The sequence below is a fragment of the Melanotaenia boesemani genome, chromosome 21 (genome assembly GCF_017639745.1).
Source record: "Melanotaenia boesemani isolate fMelBoe1 chromosome 21, fMelBoe1.pri, whole genome shotgun sequence".
NCBI lineage: Eukaryota > Metazoa > Chordata > Actinopteri > Atheriniformes > Melanotaeniidae > Melanotaenia > Melanotaenia boesemani.
The window spans coordinates 17,339,688-17,355,216 of NC_055702.1; the positions used below are offsets into that span (position 1 = coordinate 17,339,688).

Consider the following 15,529-nt stretch of genomic DNA (forward strand, 5'->3'; position numbering starts at 1 on the left):
TGATTTCATCAAGTCCTTCGATTTTGTCCATGCAAGACATTTCTTGTATTTTAGTACTGTGGAGAGAAGCTTGGGAAACTGTGGAATCCTCAAATTGCAAATCCTCCAAAGAAAAAGCAGATGCATTTATGAGGTTGTCAAACTTTACCGGCTCATCCAGAAAACAGTTTTCTTCCTCACTTTGTTGAAGGGTTTTATCCTGATCAGCTTTCCTGAAATCAAAACCTGTCTGACCAGTCTTGTTGTGACAGAGCACACCTTCATTGTCTGAATCCAGTGTTTGAAATCCCAGAGGAAATGGCTGTTCTGACTCCCACTGTGTGTGCCCCAAAGGGCCAGACAGAACTGTCGGCTCCATTTATTCTGGCTATTCCACTTTACAAATCCCAAAATTCCAGGAACTTTTTTATCTGACGGCAGTCATCAAAGTCCAGTTCTTCCCCTTTAATGCCATGACTTCATATGGCAATATATATAGCTCCAGTTAATTGTTTGAATAAGCGTGATGGTTTCGTACATGGATTAATAACCAAACAATGGTAAATTTTTAAAGATAACTATAGAAAGTATTACCAGTTTCTTTGACAAAATAAATTTCGAAGACATCAGTAAGGCGGAAGCCAAACATCAATAACAAGCAAAATCACCATAACGTACGTTAATAGAAATGATGTAATGATATACGAGCTTGACTGAAAATCATCGTGTGCTTGTATACTGGTTAAAACTCACTATTTGCGTTCCTGTCATGGCAGGTTCACTCCTGTTTGTTGTCGTTTTTTCAGGTTCGGTAAAGCCAACGTTAAAATACTTAACTCTGGTCCGATTGATGCTAAAGCGGTGACTTATGACATAATACACATTTAAGGCTCTGTCTCAAGTCAATTTATAACAATAACAATAAGAATTAACGCGTTTAGACGACTACGGGTGTTTGTCAACATTAACTTTCTTTTATCGGATTATCTAATCTTATCCATCACAAGCTAATTTGCTAATGAGCCGACAGTACAGCGAGGAAACTATGTGGACAGCGATGCTCGAACTTGAAACAACCTCCAGCTGTTGATGTTTACAGTCTCATTACAAAGCGAGTAACCACATGCAACGCCAAGCGTCTTTACTTCCAATGTATTTATGCTAGCAACTAACGTTAACTCCTCCTTCGAGCATCTCGCCTCTCTCGTGCCATTGGTCGGAACAGCTGCTAACTGACTAGCAGGCGAAATTAGCCCACTAGCTAGCTAACAGGATTAACAGTCCAGTTGTTCCCCTTCTTAATTAAATAAAATTAATTATAAGCTTTGCGTTTTAAGGGGGTAGGCCAATCACATAAATTGTCGTGTCAGTCATAGTTCAGCATTATTTCTTCATTTTGTTGCCGCTTTCCAGCGTCAATCCACCTGTGTCAGTCAAGACAGGCCAGACGACCGACGAGTCGAAATTGTCTTTTTCCTCTTCAAATTCCAGTGTTGTCTTCGTTTCACACTATGATTTGTCTCAGTGCCACTCGTCCAAAACCATAACGAAACGATTAAGATGTGAAAAAAGGCCAAGAAGCTCCATCACTGGGGAGTCTGTCCACCGATGTTGATCGCTGACGACGAAAGCTCTCGCATCAGCATCAGCAGTGTCCTATCCTCCTCCGCCTCCTCCTCCTCCAGCCGCATTCACATACCATTGACGTTTCACGCAAGCGTACAAAATACCCCGCAGTATCACTGGTATAGTCAAATGGGAGTTTATTTGAATTCGTTCACGATACTCATTGTAATTATCAAAATTTGGCTTTTTACAAAACTGGCCACATTTCAGTAAAGGATGCCCAGCGGTGATTCAAGCATGGGTCACAGTACTTATAGTTTGAGGTTAACCAGTGAAGCTTTACCAAAGGATTAAAGAGGCCTCCTCAGTGAAACTTCAGATGTCTTGATGCTCGTGAAACCGCTAGCCATTTGTGTTTGTTATGGTAACTATAATAACTCAAAAGCTGATATAATAAAATAAACTAAGTGTATTTTACAACTGTGAAGAAGAAAGACATCTAAAAAAAAAACATGTTCACGGGATCTAAGTGTGTTGGCGACACCTTCTGACGTTCAACGGTACTGCAGTTTAGTATAGTATGTTTATAATTAAATCCACAGGTTGTCAAACATGTTTGGTTTGTGTCCTTTTAACAAGTAATCTTTTTTCAGACACTCCCCCATACAGAGATTTCTCTAGATTTTCCACAAGTATCACAAAACGTTACTCTTTCTTTCTTTCACCAACCTAGTATTTCTTAAATATAAAGGTCATAAGAGTCTATGCATTTGTTTAAAACACTACAAAATTATTTCAAAAATTGCTATGTTGACTTTGTCCTATTGATCAAATACATTTGTAAAACACTGCCTTAAAAATTGTTTGCTCATTGATGCAGCTACCACCCAACAGTTGGACAAAAATGGAGACAAGCTGAAGGCCGCTGGAGTTAGATATGATAGTAAAGGTTTATTAAAAAATGAAAAATTAAAACATAATGTCACAAAATAGACATGACAATATGTAAAATGCTTTATAATACTGACCACTGGAACAGATAAAACATTTTTGAATTCAATTACTGACTAACAGATTAATACTATGCATTAAATCTAGAATGTTAGTGTTTTAGGATACCAGCCACTTAACATAGGATGAAATTAGTGACTATAATTATTGTACATATAGCTCATCAGTACTCCAGATAGCAGCTAAAATTTCCTGTTCATTTGTTTGTTGGTGACCAATAGCCTGAAAAAAGACAGAAAAATGTATTTATTTGGATTCATACTAAATAAAAGGGTTTTAATTAATTTGTATGACATAAAGAATGTAAATCAGAAATGGTACATCAGTTTAATCACATTGTAAGACATAATTTATCTCCACACGGATCTCAAGCTGTACCTCCTCCTACACACCTGAGTCAGGAGGAGGACAGGAGAGCCCTTGTTCAGAGCTTAGCAGATTTAGAGGAGGCTATACCCAACAGTGTAGAGACATCATTGGGCGATGTCAGCCATGCTCCCCCATCTGACACCAGGATGGCCCCAGTCATATAAGATGATGCTCGGCTGGCCAGGAAGAGAGTGCAGTGGGCCATTTCTGTTTTGTTGCCAGCTCGCTGCAAAGGAATTGACTGAAAGGTACCAACAGCTTCTGCTTTAGTACCACCTGTAAGTTTTAAAAAGAAAAGCCAAGATATAATTACTTGTATAATTACTTGTGTATGATTACTTATATTTTTACCCACACTTGTGCCATAAATGTTCAGTTTTTAACTCTTGCCCCAAAGACTATGTTTTATAAGATCAAAGTGTTAAATTTTTACCCAGTCTGCGGTAGCCCTCTGTTCCAGAGATTGGCCCTGGAGCCACAGCATTAACTCTCACTCCATTGGGCCCCCACTCGACAGCCAGATGCTTGGTCATAGCATCTGGAGACATGTCACGCAACATGTAGTCATTAGATTCTCATTTAGATATCTTTATACAAAAAGTAGAAAATTCTTTTACCATTTGCTGCCTTTGCAGAGCCAGCATGCACCTGGAGGGCCTGTCCTCTGTATGGAAGCGTTGCAGAAATGTTTACTATGTTTCCACCATGATCCTACAAACAAAAAGCAATAAAAGAGTCCTTATCTATGACATGAGATAATAGTTACATCAGTCTCACAGCAACGAGGAATACTATTATCTTTAGCGCCCTCTAATGGTGAACAGTGTGAACTACAGAAAGTTACTGATTGATAAACTCAGTGGCCAGAGGCGCATTAAACAGCAAATAGAGAAAAACACTCAAACAAAAAATTAGGAAACCTTTTTGTTTAAGGAAGTCACATTATAGAAAAATACATTTTTGATATGGCTAAAAATGCCTTGATAGTTTTTGTGAAATAATGTTACTTGTTTTGTAAATAGCAGCATTTTTTGATGGTTTGCAGAATGTTACATTTTCTGTTGTGGTTTTTGTATTTTCTGAAATGTCATGACATGTAATGTTCAGTGTATATATATATATATATACATATGTGTGTGTGTGTGTGTGTGTATGTGGATTTTAAGAAAAACTCTTCTGAATTGTGTATATATTTTCTATGTGTATCTTTTCTATTATTAGCTATGCTTTATAAACTGTTTTTTTTATGTCTGGTCAACTATTACAGTATTTAGCATATCAGAGCAACAGTCAAAATTAAATTAAGACTTCAACTTTTTACTTTGAACTGAGAAAATTGAGTCATGCAGGCAGAAGAAGTTGTGTACCTTGAACCATTTGTCATAAACCACTTTGCTGGTGTTGAATGTACCCATGGTGTCAATCTCAATGACAGTTTTAAAGGCATTGAAGGAGAGTGCAGAAGCAGGGCACAGGAAGTTTCCTGCAGCATCTAAACAAAATGGAAATAAGTTATTCTAACAGGGACAAAAATGATGTCACACAGATTCAAAAGCTAATTATCTGGCTTGTAAAAGTGATGAGGGTGTGAAGATAAATTATAAAGATTGTGAGAGAGGTTGATGATTAAACCTTGCACCCTTGACCTTTGTTCATACTGCGTTTGAACTTATTCGGTCAGACAGGCAAATGTATGTGGCCTTTTGGATCTGCATGTATTGCATTATAACAATATATTGCATTATGTAATGGTGAGACACTGAAAGAAAAATCTTCCATAAGAAACATTAGAGATCAGGGATCTTAAGAGGTGTGTGCACATAACGACACATACTGTTGATAAGGATGTCTATGCGGCCAAACTCTTTCAGTGTCTCATCCACAGCAGCACTGATGCTCTCAGGTTGTCTCACATCAATACACAAAGGAAGGCAGCGCCGTCCTGAAGCAGCAGACAGCTTCTTTGCTGCCTAGAGAGAAGTGTTCACAATATAAGCGGCAAATATTGCCATTCCGTTATCACTTAATGGGTTTTGTACAGCTGAAACAATAGGGACAAAAACCTCTTTGAGCTTGTCCAAATTCCTGCTGGCAATCACTGTGTCACAGCCATGCCTGAGAAAAGAGCAAACTATAACATTGTGGAGAAACAAAGAAACAATCAGAGGTACATGGTGTAATGTGTTGATAACAAAATGGATGTGTAATCCTTCAATTGATGAGGATGACAGAGAAACAGAGGAAGTGAAGCAGGTATGACAGACAGCAAGGGACAGGAGGAAGGGAATGTAATGTCAAGAATAGCTGAACAAGCAACATGATTATCAACAGTATTTTTAAAGTACATGTTACAGATTTATTCATGTGCTATACGATGCACATTTCTAACACATGACAACATAAGAAAACTAAAATCTGGCTAAATTTTTACATTACTGCACGACCTTTGCATATTATAAACAAACATGTAGGCATTCTTTCTTACCTCATGAAGATCTCAGCTATACGCAGTCCAATTCCAGATCCACCTCCTGTGACAAAAGCAACTTGATCTCTGAGGAAATAGTGAACATCTCTTCTAGTGTGTAAAGCACTGAAGTAAACAGATCAAATATGGTCATGGAAAACAAATATAGAAACACATATTTTCATGCTGACTTTAGTAAATCAGGACTGTAGATGTGTGTGTACGAAGTCAAGCAGTCATCTGTTCCAATATCCTCGGGAAGCAGCTCAGCTTTTCTTTTTGGACCTGCCATGCTGTTTATGCCTGGAAAGTAAATGCAGGCACGCTGGCTTTAATGTACAGCTTTAACGTGTTTGCAGTATTCTATTAAGCACAGTGAAGGCCAGTATGTCAGTTCAGGCAAATGCAGCTATTACTTAATGGCAAGTTCCATAAAAAAACCAACTACATTAGTTAAACTCACTTAGCTTGATTTTCATTCAGATGCACGGCTTTTATGACTAGCAGGTTAACATTTATATAACTTTATTAGTCAACTACTGTCTACAACACGCAGTTAGTCAGTAAAACAACGCTGTAAATCGTCAAGCTTTCCTTGCTCAGTAAAGTTTTGTTGTCCTGTGGCTTGGGGTGCATTACCTGTTGAAGAAAGCAAGCTAGTTTTGCAGCACCGGAAGAACAAACCAACTCCTCTGTGTTGAAACACAACTTGAAAACAAAGCGCTAATACTGAGTTGACAAGGGACGTCTACATTTACAACTTACCCTTGCACAGTAGAAGTTTGTTTTTAGTTGGTAAAATCAACTTGAACCTTGGACATGAACTGCTTTTTTTTCACCGTCCTACACTGGTGCATTGTGGGTATTGAAGTCCTCCAGGGTTACGTTCAAGATCACAAATTGCTCCATCTGCAAATGAAATCGTTCCTCACGTTCTCTTCAGGTCTCTTTTGAAAACAGTTTTTATTTATTTATTTATTTATTTATTTACTGTAAAGTTTTTGAAATATAGCGAATCACCCATTATACCTAATTTCAGTGTCATATTAGCATCTCTGTTCAGGGTCTAAAGCTAATACACAGCAAGTGCTAATATAGCATATAATTTCTGCCATGAATCAGATTAGAACAATTTAATGAGCACTCCAACCATGTGTGTTAATGAATTTATCATCAGAAGAAAATGAGTTAAAATACAAATTGTTATTCACTGATGGTTCATAAACAAACGAGTGAATAAAATTCTAAATCTGAATTTAGCTGGTGCTCCTCGGCATCAATGAAAACATGAGTTTTCATATCAATAACATGATGAAGTAATTACTTTGAAGCCAAATGACACATAAGCTTTTTTTCCAGACCATCAAAAATGAATTTGGCTGGTAAATTTACACGGTTTAGCAGCTATCTGATGAGCCAGTTCATTTAAATCTACAGCATTTTTATTTGCATTTGAAGAACTGAAACAGATTAATAAGAGAACCATACCAGTTTAAAGTGCTCTCTCGTTAGTTTTCTTCTTCCCACTGCAGGACCATGTCATAACAGAAAGAGTATGCAAATATAACAGAGTTAAAATTGAAGAAATTAGTCAAGACCAACTAAACTCATGTCTGAAAATGACTCTATTTCAAACAGCTTCCTGCTCACTAGACAGCAACAATTTTGAGGACAAAAGAAAAAAAACATATTTGGTGTTGCTCAGTTACAATTACTATCAGCTCCTACAACGGCACCAGTGAGGGTCTCTACCTGTAAACCAACACTGACTGAAGCGATCCTGGGCTACAGTTTTAGAGCTGATGTCAATCAGTCTGCATTAGTGTAAACTGCCCCATATTGATTGATGCTTTGGGACTTACTGTTTAAAAAGGTTCCATGCAATGGATCTCTCAAATTATACTTTCCACAAGGCTGCATGTCTGAGAGGATCAAGAAGTAATATGATTTTTTTTTTAAATTTGATTATTCTTTTGAGAGCCATCCAAAATAGAAGTGCACTTAAAAGAGAGTGGCTTGTGTCCTCAAACTCAGCTGATGTTATTGGATGGCTCTGGACTTTAAAGAACCAAAAAACTTTTTTCATTTACTTTTCTTTTTATAACTTTTCTTAGAAAAAATATTTCTATTAATTTTATTATATGTAAATACATACCCACTGTATTAACGTCTTGAAGGTTAAAAGGTGGCAGTCTAACCTGGTGGCAGAGCAGCTGTCATTACACCATCTGAATCTAGTGGCTGTAAAAACGCAACAGTCTCACAAATTGGATGTGATGTGACCAGTCAAGTAAGACCCAGAAGTCAGTAACGTTTATGATAAAGAAACATCAAAAAATCCAAAACACACCCTGAAGGAATGATCAACAATATCTCTACTATCTTTGTAACAAAAAGAAGTGCATTTCAATATTTAGCAGACAGGTGGCAGTATACAGCAACATTTTATTCTCAATACAACAAAAAAAAAAAGAAAAAGAAAAAATATAAAACATAGCTCTAAATGTCAAGCCCCAAGACTGCATCATCATGCTGCCAGTTACTCTCAGACGTTGCATAATTGTTTCAATTAAGTACACCTGAGAATTCTCAGTGTTCTCAGTATCTTTACACACCTGAGGTGAAAGGTCCCTGAGTCTGCAGCATCACTGAGTAGCCAGTACAGTGAAAATCACAAAATTTTTCAAACGGGTCAGGGACAAAGATCTGGTCAAGTAGTGGAGAGTAGGGTCGGATTATAGGGTAGGACCAGAAATGCTCACAGACCAGGCAAGGAGGACGTTATTAAGAGGTCAAAAGAGGTCAAACTCCTGAAGGAGTCTCATAAACTACATAGCAGAGATCAGGGTTTTACATGCCACAAGGGCTTGAAAGAATGTTTCTAGTGTACAAAACAGCATCTGAGAGACTATATAATTATGTGGAAGAAGATACTTTGTTCAAACACGGCTAAAATAGAACTTTTTGGTCACCAAGGAAAATGCTGTCTGTAGCTCAAACCCAACATCTCTTATAACCCATCACCCTGGCCACAGGGAAGAATGGTGTTGACTGCATTTTGCTGGGGGCACGTTTTTCATTGTCAAGGCATGGGTGATTGTGTAGAAGTGAGTGAATGATGGTGCTAAGTACTGGCAAATTCCTGAGGAAATCTGTTCCAGTCTTTTAGAGAATTGAGGCTGTTAGAGATGTCACCTTCAGAACGACAATGACATTAGCCATACCACAAAAGCAAGACTCGAGTGATTCAAGGGAAAAACATTTAAACGCCTTGTCAGAGCTCAGACTTCAATCAGGAAGAGAATCTGTGGCATTAGAAGGATGTACATCAGTATAACCCATTCAGTTTGAAAATGCTGAAATAGTTTCGCTTTGAGGAACAGGCAGAAATCTCAATGCTTTGCACAAAGGGGGATTCAATGAGGTACTGAATTTGAGCAGAGGGTAGAAACGTATGCATGACGTTATTTTGTCTTTGTGTGTTTTTGTGTTATTTCTTGTAAAAAAAAAACACTTTTAAATCCACTGTACTTAATTTTCTCTGCAGGGTGGCTGGTCTCTCCCTTAGAGACAGGGTGAGATGCTCTGTCATCCAGGAGGGGCTCAAGGTAGAGGAGCCAGATGAGGTGGCTCTGGCATTGGTTAGGATGCCTTCTGCCTTCTGTTCTGAATGCCTCGGGATTCCCACAGATAAGCTGGAAGGAGTGGCTAAGGAGAAGGAAGTTCGAGCTTCCCTGCTTAGGCAGCTGCCCCAGCAACCCGACCCTGGATAAGCGGAGGAAAATGGATGGATGGATGTACTTAAAATAATTGAAACTGTATTTACTAACTTCTGTGTGAGAGTATCTGCCAACACATGATTTCACTTTAGGAATTAAAAGTTTAAGCAACATGTTTTTAATGGAGATTTTTAATTTTATTCACTATTCTGGATATATTCAAATATATTCCCATACTGCAAACATTTTTAATTTGCTATTCAGGGTATCATGTTTAACCAGTTCAATCCTGTTACCAATGTGATCTTTCACTAGCCTGTTGAGTAATATGAGAACAAGCAGAGAAGGGTCAAAGATGAAGCACAATGAATTAGTAATACTGGTTCCCTGAGTGTACCGCAGCAATCAAAACAGCATTGTGTTTTCGTCAAATTTAACTTTCTCCACAATTTATTAATTATTGAGAAAGTTGAATTGTTTATTTAGCAGAAGAGAAGATCCTGATGCATGACCATAAAGACATAGTGACTGTAGACTGTAATTATACAGATAATTACAGTCATAATCTGAGAGTGTTAATTGTTCCTATAAGCCAGGCACAGTGAGAGTCATTAAGGTCCATTATCTCCTGTTGTTCCAGAATACCAAACACACCTATGGGCCAACAGTGCTGACTTCTTGTTCTGGTTTCTGCATGAGTGTCTGGGCCTGATCCTTTAGTCCAGCTTTGGTTTGGTCTTCTGCTGGCAGGTTTGACCTATCGGGCTGTCCTTCTTTCTCCAGACCCACCAGCCTGCTGCTGACTTGCCACAGCCTGCGAGCTGTCTCATCATCTAGAGCCTGGGGTGCTGGTTCCTTTTCAGTCATAACATCATAGTACTGCCCCGTCACTCCCTCCATTTCCTCAGACACAGCCAGATAGATGCTGGGCTGGGCCCCGAGCTGTGGGCTCTTTACCAACAGGGAGAAAAAAGGACCTGTAGAGGGAGCGCATAGTTCAGACAAAACACCAAACACTTTTTTCCCACAGTGCGGGATGTACATGAACCCATCACCTCAGTGTGCCTTTTATTAATGACACAGCATCTTCAAAATATAAAAACAGGCAGATATGCTGCTGTCTCAACTTTTCAAGATACTCTTACTGATAATATTTCTCAATTTTTACTTTTTCCATGTTCTATGTGCATTATGTTCAGTTAAATAACACATTTAAATTATTTACAAAGACATACCTTTTTTGTGGTTGTTTGTTTTTCATAATGTCTTCTATTATTTCCAGGCTGTTTCAGGATTCTTTGAATGGTTGGAATTACTTTAACTGTGGAGGGATGCCTTTGCAATGAGTTCAAAGATTTTTACTCTAAATTGATTCCATGTCAAGTATTCCACGTCCTTGCAGTGACCACGTAACTCATATACTACATTTAGGACAAATCTGAGGCACTTTATACCTCTGCATGTCAACCCACTATATACCCGCTGCTTCTCTAGAATTATTATATTATTGTAAATTTGACTGATACACGCATTTTACTGGAAAACCTACCACTTTCTTTACATTTCAGACAAATAATGAAGTGTTACAACAACCAACATAGAAAAATCCAGTTCTTCATAATCTCTTTGCATGTTTAATAAAATACATTTTGCTCTCAATCCGAATATACCCTCTACTGTGCAATTACATTTGTAAGGAAGTTTCTTTGTTACCAACAGATCTTTGAATAAAGATATTTTCAAAATGAAGGATCCAAAAAAAAAAAAAAAAAATACACCTCCACAGTTGTGATGTTGTTTGTCAAAAACAAAGAAAAAAAAATTACAACAGAACAGAAACAGTCCCTTTAAAATGCAAATATTTGCTTGTAAATAAACAAGTTAAGAAAATCAAATTAACTGAGGTCTGATATCAGAGTCTACACAGCTTGATCTAATTGTTCCATATGCATTAGGTAAGCATTTATCGATTTCTCTAAATTCATTGTCCAGTAACAAACAGAGATACTTACTGAGCACAGAGTTTGAAAACTGTGATTGGTGCAGACCGGTGTGCCTGCCAAGCTCCGTGGCAACAACCCCTGGGTGTACAGCATTTACTGTGACTCCTGTGCCTGTTACATACACACACACACACATATATAAGCTATTGTTTAAAAATATATTCCAATGACCAGTCACAAACAAGAACATCGGCCCTATCTCTCCCACACATGCCCACAGTAGACTCGCCTTGTAATCTCTTGGCGAGTTCTCTGGTGAACAGAACATTGGCAAGCTTGCTCTGACAGTACGCCTGCTTGGTATCAAACTTCTTTTTCTCCCAGTTCAAGTCCTCAAAGTCAATCTTTCCAATAATGTGGGCGAGTGAGGTAAGGTTGATCACTCGGCTGGGGGCGGACTCTTTTAACTTCTCCAACAGGAGATTCGTCAACAAGAAGTGGCCTGGAGGAAGTCAGAAACTTGGATTCAGTTAATGATTAGTTAGGAGAAACTTCAATGAAATGCAAAGAGTTCATAAACACAGAAACTTCTCTCGTTTTAGTACTTGACTGCAACCAAAATGTGCTTGTCTATTAAGTAAGTACCTAAGTGATTAACTCCAAACTGCATATCGAAGCCATCCTCTGTCTTCCATGCTGGACATCTCATGACCCCTGCATTGTTTATCAGTATATCCACACGCTCCTCTTCTGCAGTAAAAATGACATTTGAGAAACTTTTACTAAATTTGAATAATTTCTATAATGGAAAAAGAAGCAACAGTACTCTGCTTCAGTCACCTTGTTTGATTCTCTCTGCAAACTCTCGGATGGACTTTATGGAGGCCAGATCAAGGTGATGCGCGTAAACGTGAGGATTCAGGGTGTTCCCTCTTATCTCCTTTGCTGCTGCCTCGCACTTCTCCATGTTGCGGCATCCCATAATGATTCGACCCCCTGAAAATGTATGAATGTGAATAGGACTTTGTAAGTAAGAACAAAATAAGTTCTTCAAATTTAGATTATTGGACCTTTTCACACTTCTCACCTCTCTCGGCCAGTTCTTGAGCCGTCTCCTTTCCAATGCCTGTGTTGGCACCGGTTATCACCACAGTCTTTCCATTAATTTTAGCCTTACTGGGACACCGTCCTCCAGTCACATAGTTTCTATGGGAATTAAAACAATGTTTAGTGTGTATTATTTATTTCGGAATGGCAACCGGTTGTTGTGGATTTCTCTCAGTCCAGTTCAAAACATTAAAAAGATATTTCTCTCTTGCTTCTCTTTTCTGTCTTGTCCTCTTGGATCTACAGGCCAGCTGGACACAACATGAAATCAATGAAGAGTGAAGGTGTGTATCTCATTAAAATGGCATGTGTTAAAGGGTGGCACATGCTTATTGGTTTCTTTATTTCCCTGTTAAAAGCAGCCAAAAATAAATGTAACAACCTGTGAGTCTTTGACGTGTAGCTTATTACTGGTTAAGAGCTTGTGGGCAGCTTCTATTATCTTCTAAAGAAGAATAGCTGGTGAACAGAATGCAGTTTTGAGACTATGCCAGTATTTAGACGGATCTCAATACTGGCTATAATAGAAAGGATTTTATTAAGCAGATTCCATCTGTGTTTGGAGGTTCATATCCCCAGACTGGTAGATAGCTAGAGATACCCATTCCATGATCAACAACAACATTACAGAGCATGATCTTGTAATTATGAAATAAAAAATTAGCAAAAAAACATGATAATAACTAGAGATGGGACATTTGACAGAAAGACTCCAAAGCCTGTTTTATTCTACTGAGGCAGAGTGGTTTGAACCATTGTGTTGACGCTTGTATCAAATCTCTGTGATCATGTGACCAAAGACGCTGGAGGCTTCATACATTTTAATCAAAGCCCACAAATGAGATTACTGATTTAAATTACTGGTTCAGTTTAATTCATTATGAGAAACCTTCAGTTGTGAGAGAACTATACTGATGGAGAATGCAAATTAAACAATCCCATCTATGGGTATATTTTTACCTTGTGTCACCCTCAAAGGTAGGTGCTTTATACTGTAATACAAAATATGGTTTTGCTAATAGTCTTCCTGCAACCGTTGCGAGAGTTAAATGGTTGCAGAAAATGAATGAATGGTATAATGTGATACTGTTAAAATGTTTAAGTTGTATCTGACAAGAAAACTCCTAAAATTAAATTGTGTTAATCATTTGGAAGATTGTGGCTGCTGTAACTGCAGCTGACCACTAGATGTCATTCGTATGGTCTGTCTTAGAGGATTTGAAGCTTTGAATAATATTTTTCAACAACTGGGAATAAGTCTCAAAAGCTTCACAAAGCTTCATCTACCCATTTTTAACAATAACCCATTCATACTAATCATGTGTATGCAGTTAAATGTCAGTCCAACGGCTAAAATGGGAAACAATGCACTATAGGAAAAAGGCTCATCACCTTTATTATGAGGTTGCTACTTTGACATCATTTTCAGACCACACCACATTTCATACAATTGTAGTTAAATGAACATAAGTGCATTTTAATGCATTTAGTAGAAGAAGGGAAACATCTAAAAACTGCAAGAAGGCCCTTAAGGACCAGAGTTGAAGAGCCCTGCTGTAGGTCATAATTTCAAGGACTTAAATGGTGATAGGATGTTAATACTTGTTACTACAGAAGTCTTGTGAAGTTGAGTGTCAAGCCAGTTCTGGTTGCAGAAGGAGGACTATGTATAATAGTTCAAAACAGAAGCAGGCTGCAACCATTGTTGTGGAGGATGCTAGAAGGAACAACATCCCTGTTTTTCACCCTTAACAAATGCATTAGTAGTCTAAGAATTGCTCAAGTTACATAACAGTACACCTGTGATCTAGCACTGTATGCATTATATGAAACTGTATTGGCTAATTAATTTAAAAACTTCATAAATGTGCTGTTCTAACGGAATATTAACTGAAATAACTAAGGCCTTAATGGCCCTACACTAGTGTTTTCAATAGCCCTGATTCGATCTTAGCACTCATTTGAGTACTGCCAACAGAGTCCTGAAGAGAGGTCCAATCAAGAACATAAACACCTGCTATGAAACTGATGATGGGCCATGAATGAATAAAGGCTCCGACATGGGTCACTTTTGACTAGTTGAAAGGGGTTCACTGGTATCTAAAAAGACACCGTAAATTTCAGCCCAAAAGTCTTCATAGAAGGTGAACCTTGGTGTTTTGTGGTACTTGGCCTGAAATTTAGTGAAGGTCCAGTGAGCGAGTATAGTCCCCGACCAACTACATCATACAGTCAGAAGTATTATGAGTAACTTACTTCAATAAAACAGCACATCCGGCCACTGTTCCAAAAACGGAAACTGGTAAAATATATTTGCTCATTGCTCCGCAGTACTAACAATTACACACATTGAGAAGAAGAAAAAGTTAAACACTGTCTCTCTATTGACAACATTTCTGCACAGACAGCGCCACAAGGTTACGCGCATTGTATATGCGTCATCAACTATGCCTGACCTACCGAGAGCTCAAAGGTGGCATTGTGGGAAATGTAGTCTCCCTTCGCCCCACAGCAAGTGTCGCTTGTAGGAGAATACGCAAAATTTTTATTTTAATTTAAAGAAAAACAAAACACACTACAAAATGGCTACTTTTAAAAAATTGAATGTTCACGTTAGTAGAAAGAAAGAGAGCTGAGCAGATAATTTTCTATGATTTGAAAGTATAATGTGACTATGAATAATAATAATAATAATAATAATAATAATAATAATAATAATAATAATAATAATAATAATAATAATAATAATAATAAATTTATTTGTTAGACTGGTTTTCGTTACAAGCAGTTGTTACACACAATGTGAGCAGTTTTACTGTTTTGTCAACTCTCAAAGACCAGGGAATAAGGAAGCTTAGTCACAAGATTAAACAATAACCAGTAAAAAGTTGCAATTAAGGAAAACTCGCTGCTGTAGTAGTGTAAAAAAATAAAAATCTTTAAATTATTGCCTCTGATCTAAGCTGATTAACAACTAATAATAGATGTAGTGATGTTTTTCTTTCCATATTGCCCCAAATATTTTCCACACAGACAGGTTTGGGCATGCAGTTGTATTGTGAGCAGGTTGTGGTTTTGTATTGTCTTGCTGAAATAAGCAAAGCCTTTTTCTGGAAATGAATCCCATCCATCCATCCATCCATCCATCCATCCATCCATCCATCCATCCATCCATCCATGCATCCATCCATCCAAACTGGATGTGCCCCTCTTCTTTAGCTCAGAGGTTGCTGTGTCTATCATTTTCAACAAGAAAATCCACTTTTGATTTGTCATGTCAACACTTTTTAAACTCGGCCTCAGTCTATGCACTGGGTGAGTATACCTTCAATATTTGACACCAAAGTTTAGTGTAGGTGGGACACAAA

The 15,529-nt window shown here is 37.9% G+C and overlaps 2 protein-coding genes across 6 annotated transcripts; both read right to left on the reverse strand.

Annotated features, from left to right (window-relative positions):
- Positions 1–2,476: 2,476 nt before the first annotated feature.
- On the reverse strand, positions 2,477–6,334 carry decr2 (2,4-dienoyl CoA reductase 2, peroxisomal). 4 transcript variants are annotated; one of them, XM_041973841.1, is made up of 10 exons: positions 6,158–6,334; positions 5,584–5,695; positions 5,411–5,479; positions 4,989–5,040; positions 4,760–4,895; positions 4,293–4,417; positions 3,543–3,636; positions 3,359–3,463; positions 2,949–3,201; positions 2,477–2,778 (listed from the first exon to the last, which is right to left on the reverse strand). In XM_041973841.1, the coding sequence occupies exons 2-9, from the start codon at positions 5,682–5,684 to the stop codon at positions 2,981–2,983; spliced, it is 903 nt and encodes a 300-aa protein (XP_041829775.1). In that variant the 5' UTR covers positions 5,685–5,695; positions 6,158–6,334; the 3' UTR covers positions 2,477–2,778; positions 2,949–2,980. The 4 variants fall into 4 exon arrangements, with proteins under 4 accessions (XP_041829775.1, XP_041829774.1, XP_041829773.1 ...); XM_041973840.1 differs by having other exon boundaries at positions 6,032–6,170; XM_041973839.1 differs by lacking the exon at positions 6,158–6,334 and adding an exon at positions 5,856–6,000 and having other exon boundaries at positions 3,013–3,201.
- Positions 6,335–8,948: 2,614 nt separating this feature from the next.
- LOC121632380 (retinol dehydrogenase 13-like) lies at positions 8,949–14,579 on the reverse strand. 2 transcript variants are annotated; one of them, XM_041973837.1, is made up of 8 exons: positions 14,418–14,579; positions 12,142–12,260; positions 11,895–12,050; positions 11,700–11,804; positions 11,344–11,556; positions 11,124–11,225; positions 9,901–10,088; positions 8,949–9,157 (listed from the first exon to the last, which is right to left on the reverse strand). In XM_041973837.1, exons 1-8 carry the CDS (start codon positions 14,480–14,482, stop codon positions 9,131–9,133), a joined length of 975 nt encoding a protein of 324 aa, XP_041829771.1. In that variant the 5' UTR covers positions 14,483–14,579; the 3' UTR covers positions 8,949–9,130. The 2 variants fall into 2 exon arrangements, with proteins under 2 accessions (XP_041829771.1, XP_041829770.1); XM_041973836.1 differs by lacking the exon at positions 8,949–9,157 and adding an exon at positions 9,293–9,721 and having other exon boundaries at positions 9,768–10,088.
- Positions 14,580–15,529: the final 950 nt, after the last annotated feature.

Excerpts from the sequence above, each read along its gene's own strand:
- decr2 (XM_041973838.1), bottom strand. Across the intron at positions 5,480-5,583 it reads TACAGTCCTGATTTACTAAA|AGATCAAGTTGCTTTTGTCA; the intron begins GTCAGCATGAAA and ends CTATTTCCTCAG. Across the intron at positions 3,464-3,542 it reads CTCTGCAAAGGCAGCAAATG|ATGCTATGACCAAGCATCTG; the intron begins GTAAAAGAATTT and ends ACATGTCTCCAG.
- LOC121632380 (XM_041973836.1), bottom strand. The coding sequence starts at position 14,482 with ATGAGCAAATATATTTTACCAGTTTCCGTTTTTGGAACAGTGGCCGGA. Across the intron at positions 11,805-11,894 it reads TGCAGAGAGAATCAAACAAG|AAGAGGAGCGTGTGGATATA; the intron begins GTGACTGAAGCA and ends TTTTTACTGCAG. Across the intron at positions 11,557-11,699 it reads GTTTGGAGTTAATCACTTAG|GCCACTTCTTGTTGACGAAT; the intron begins GTACTTACTTAA and ends GACTTCCTCCAG.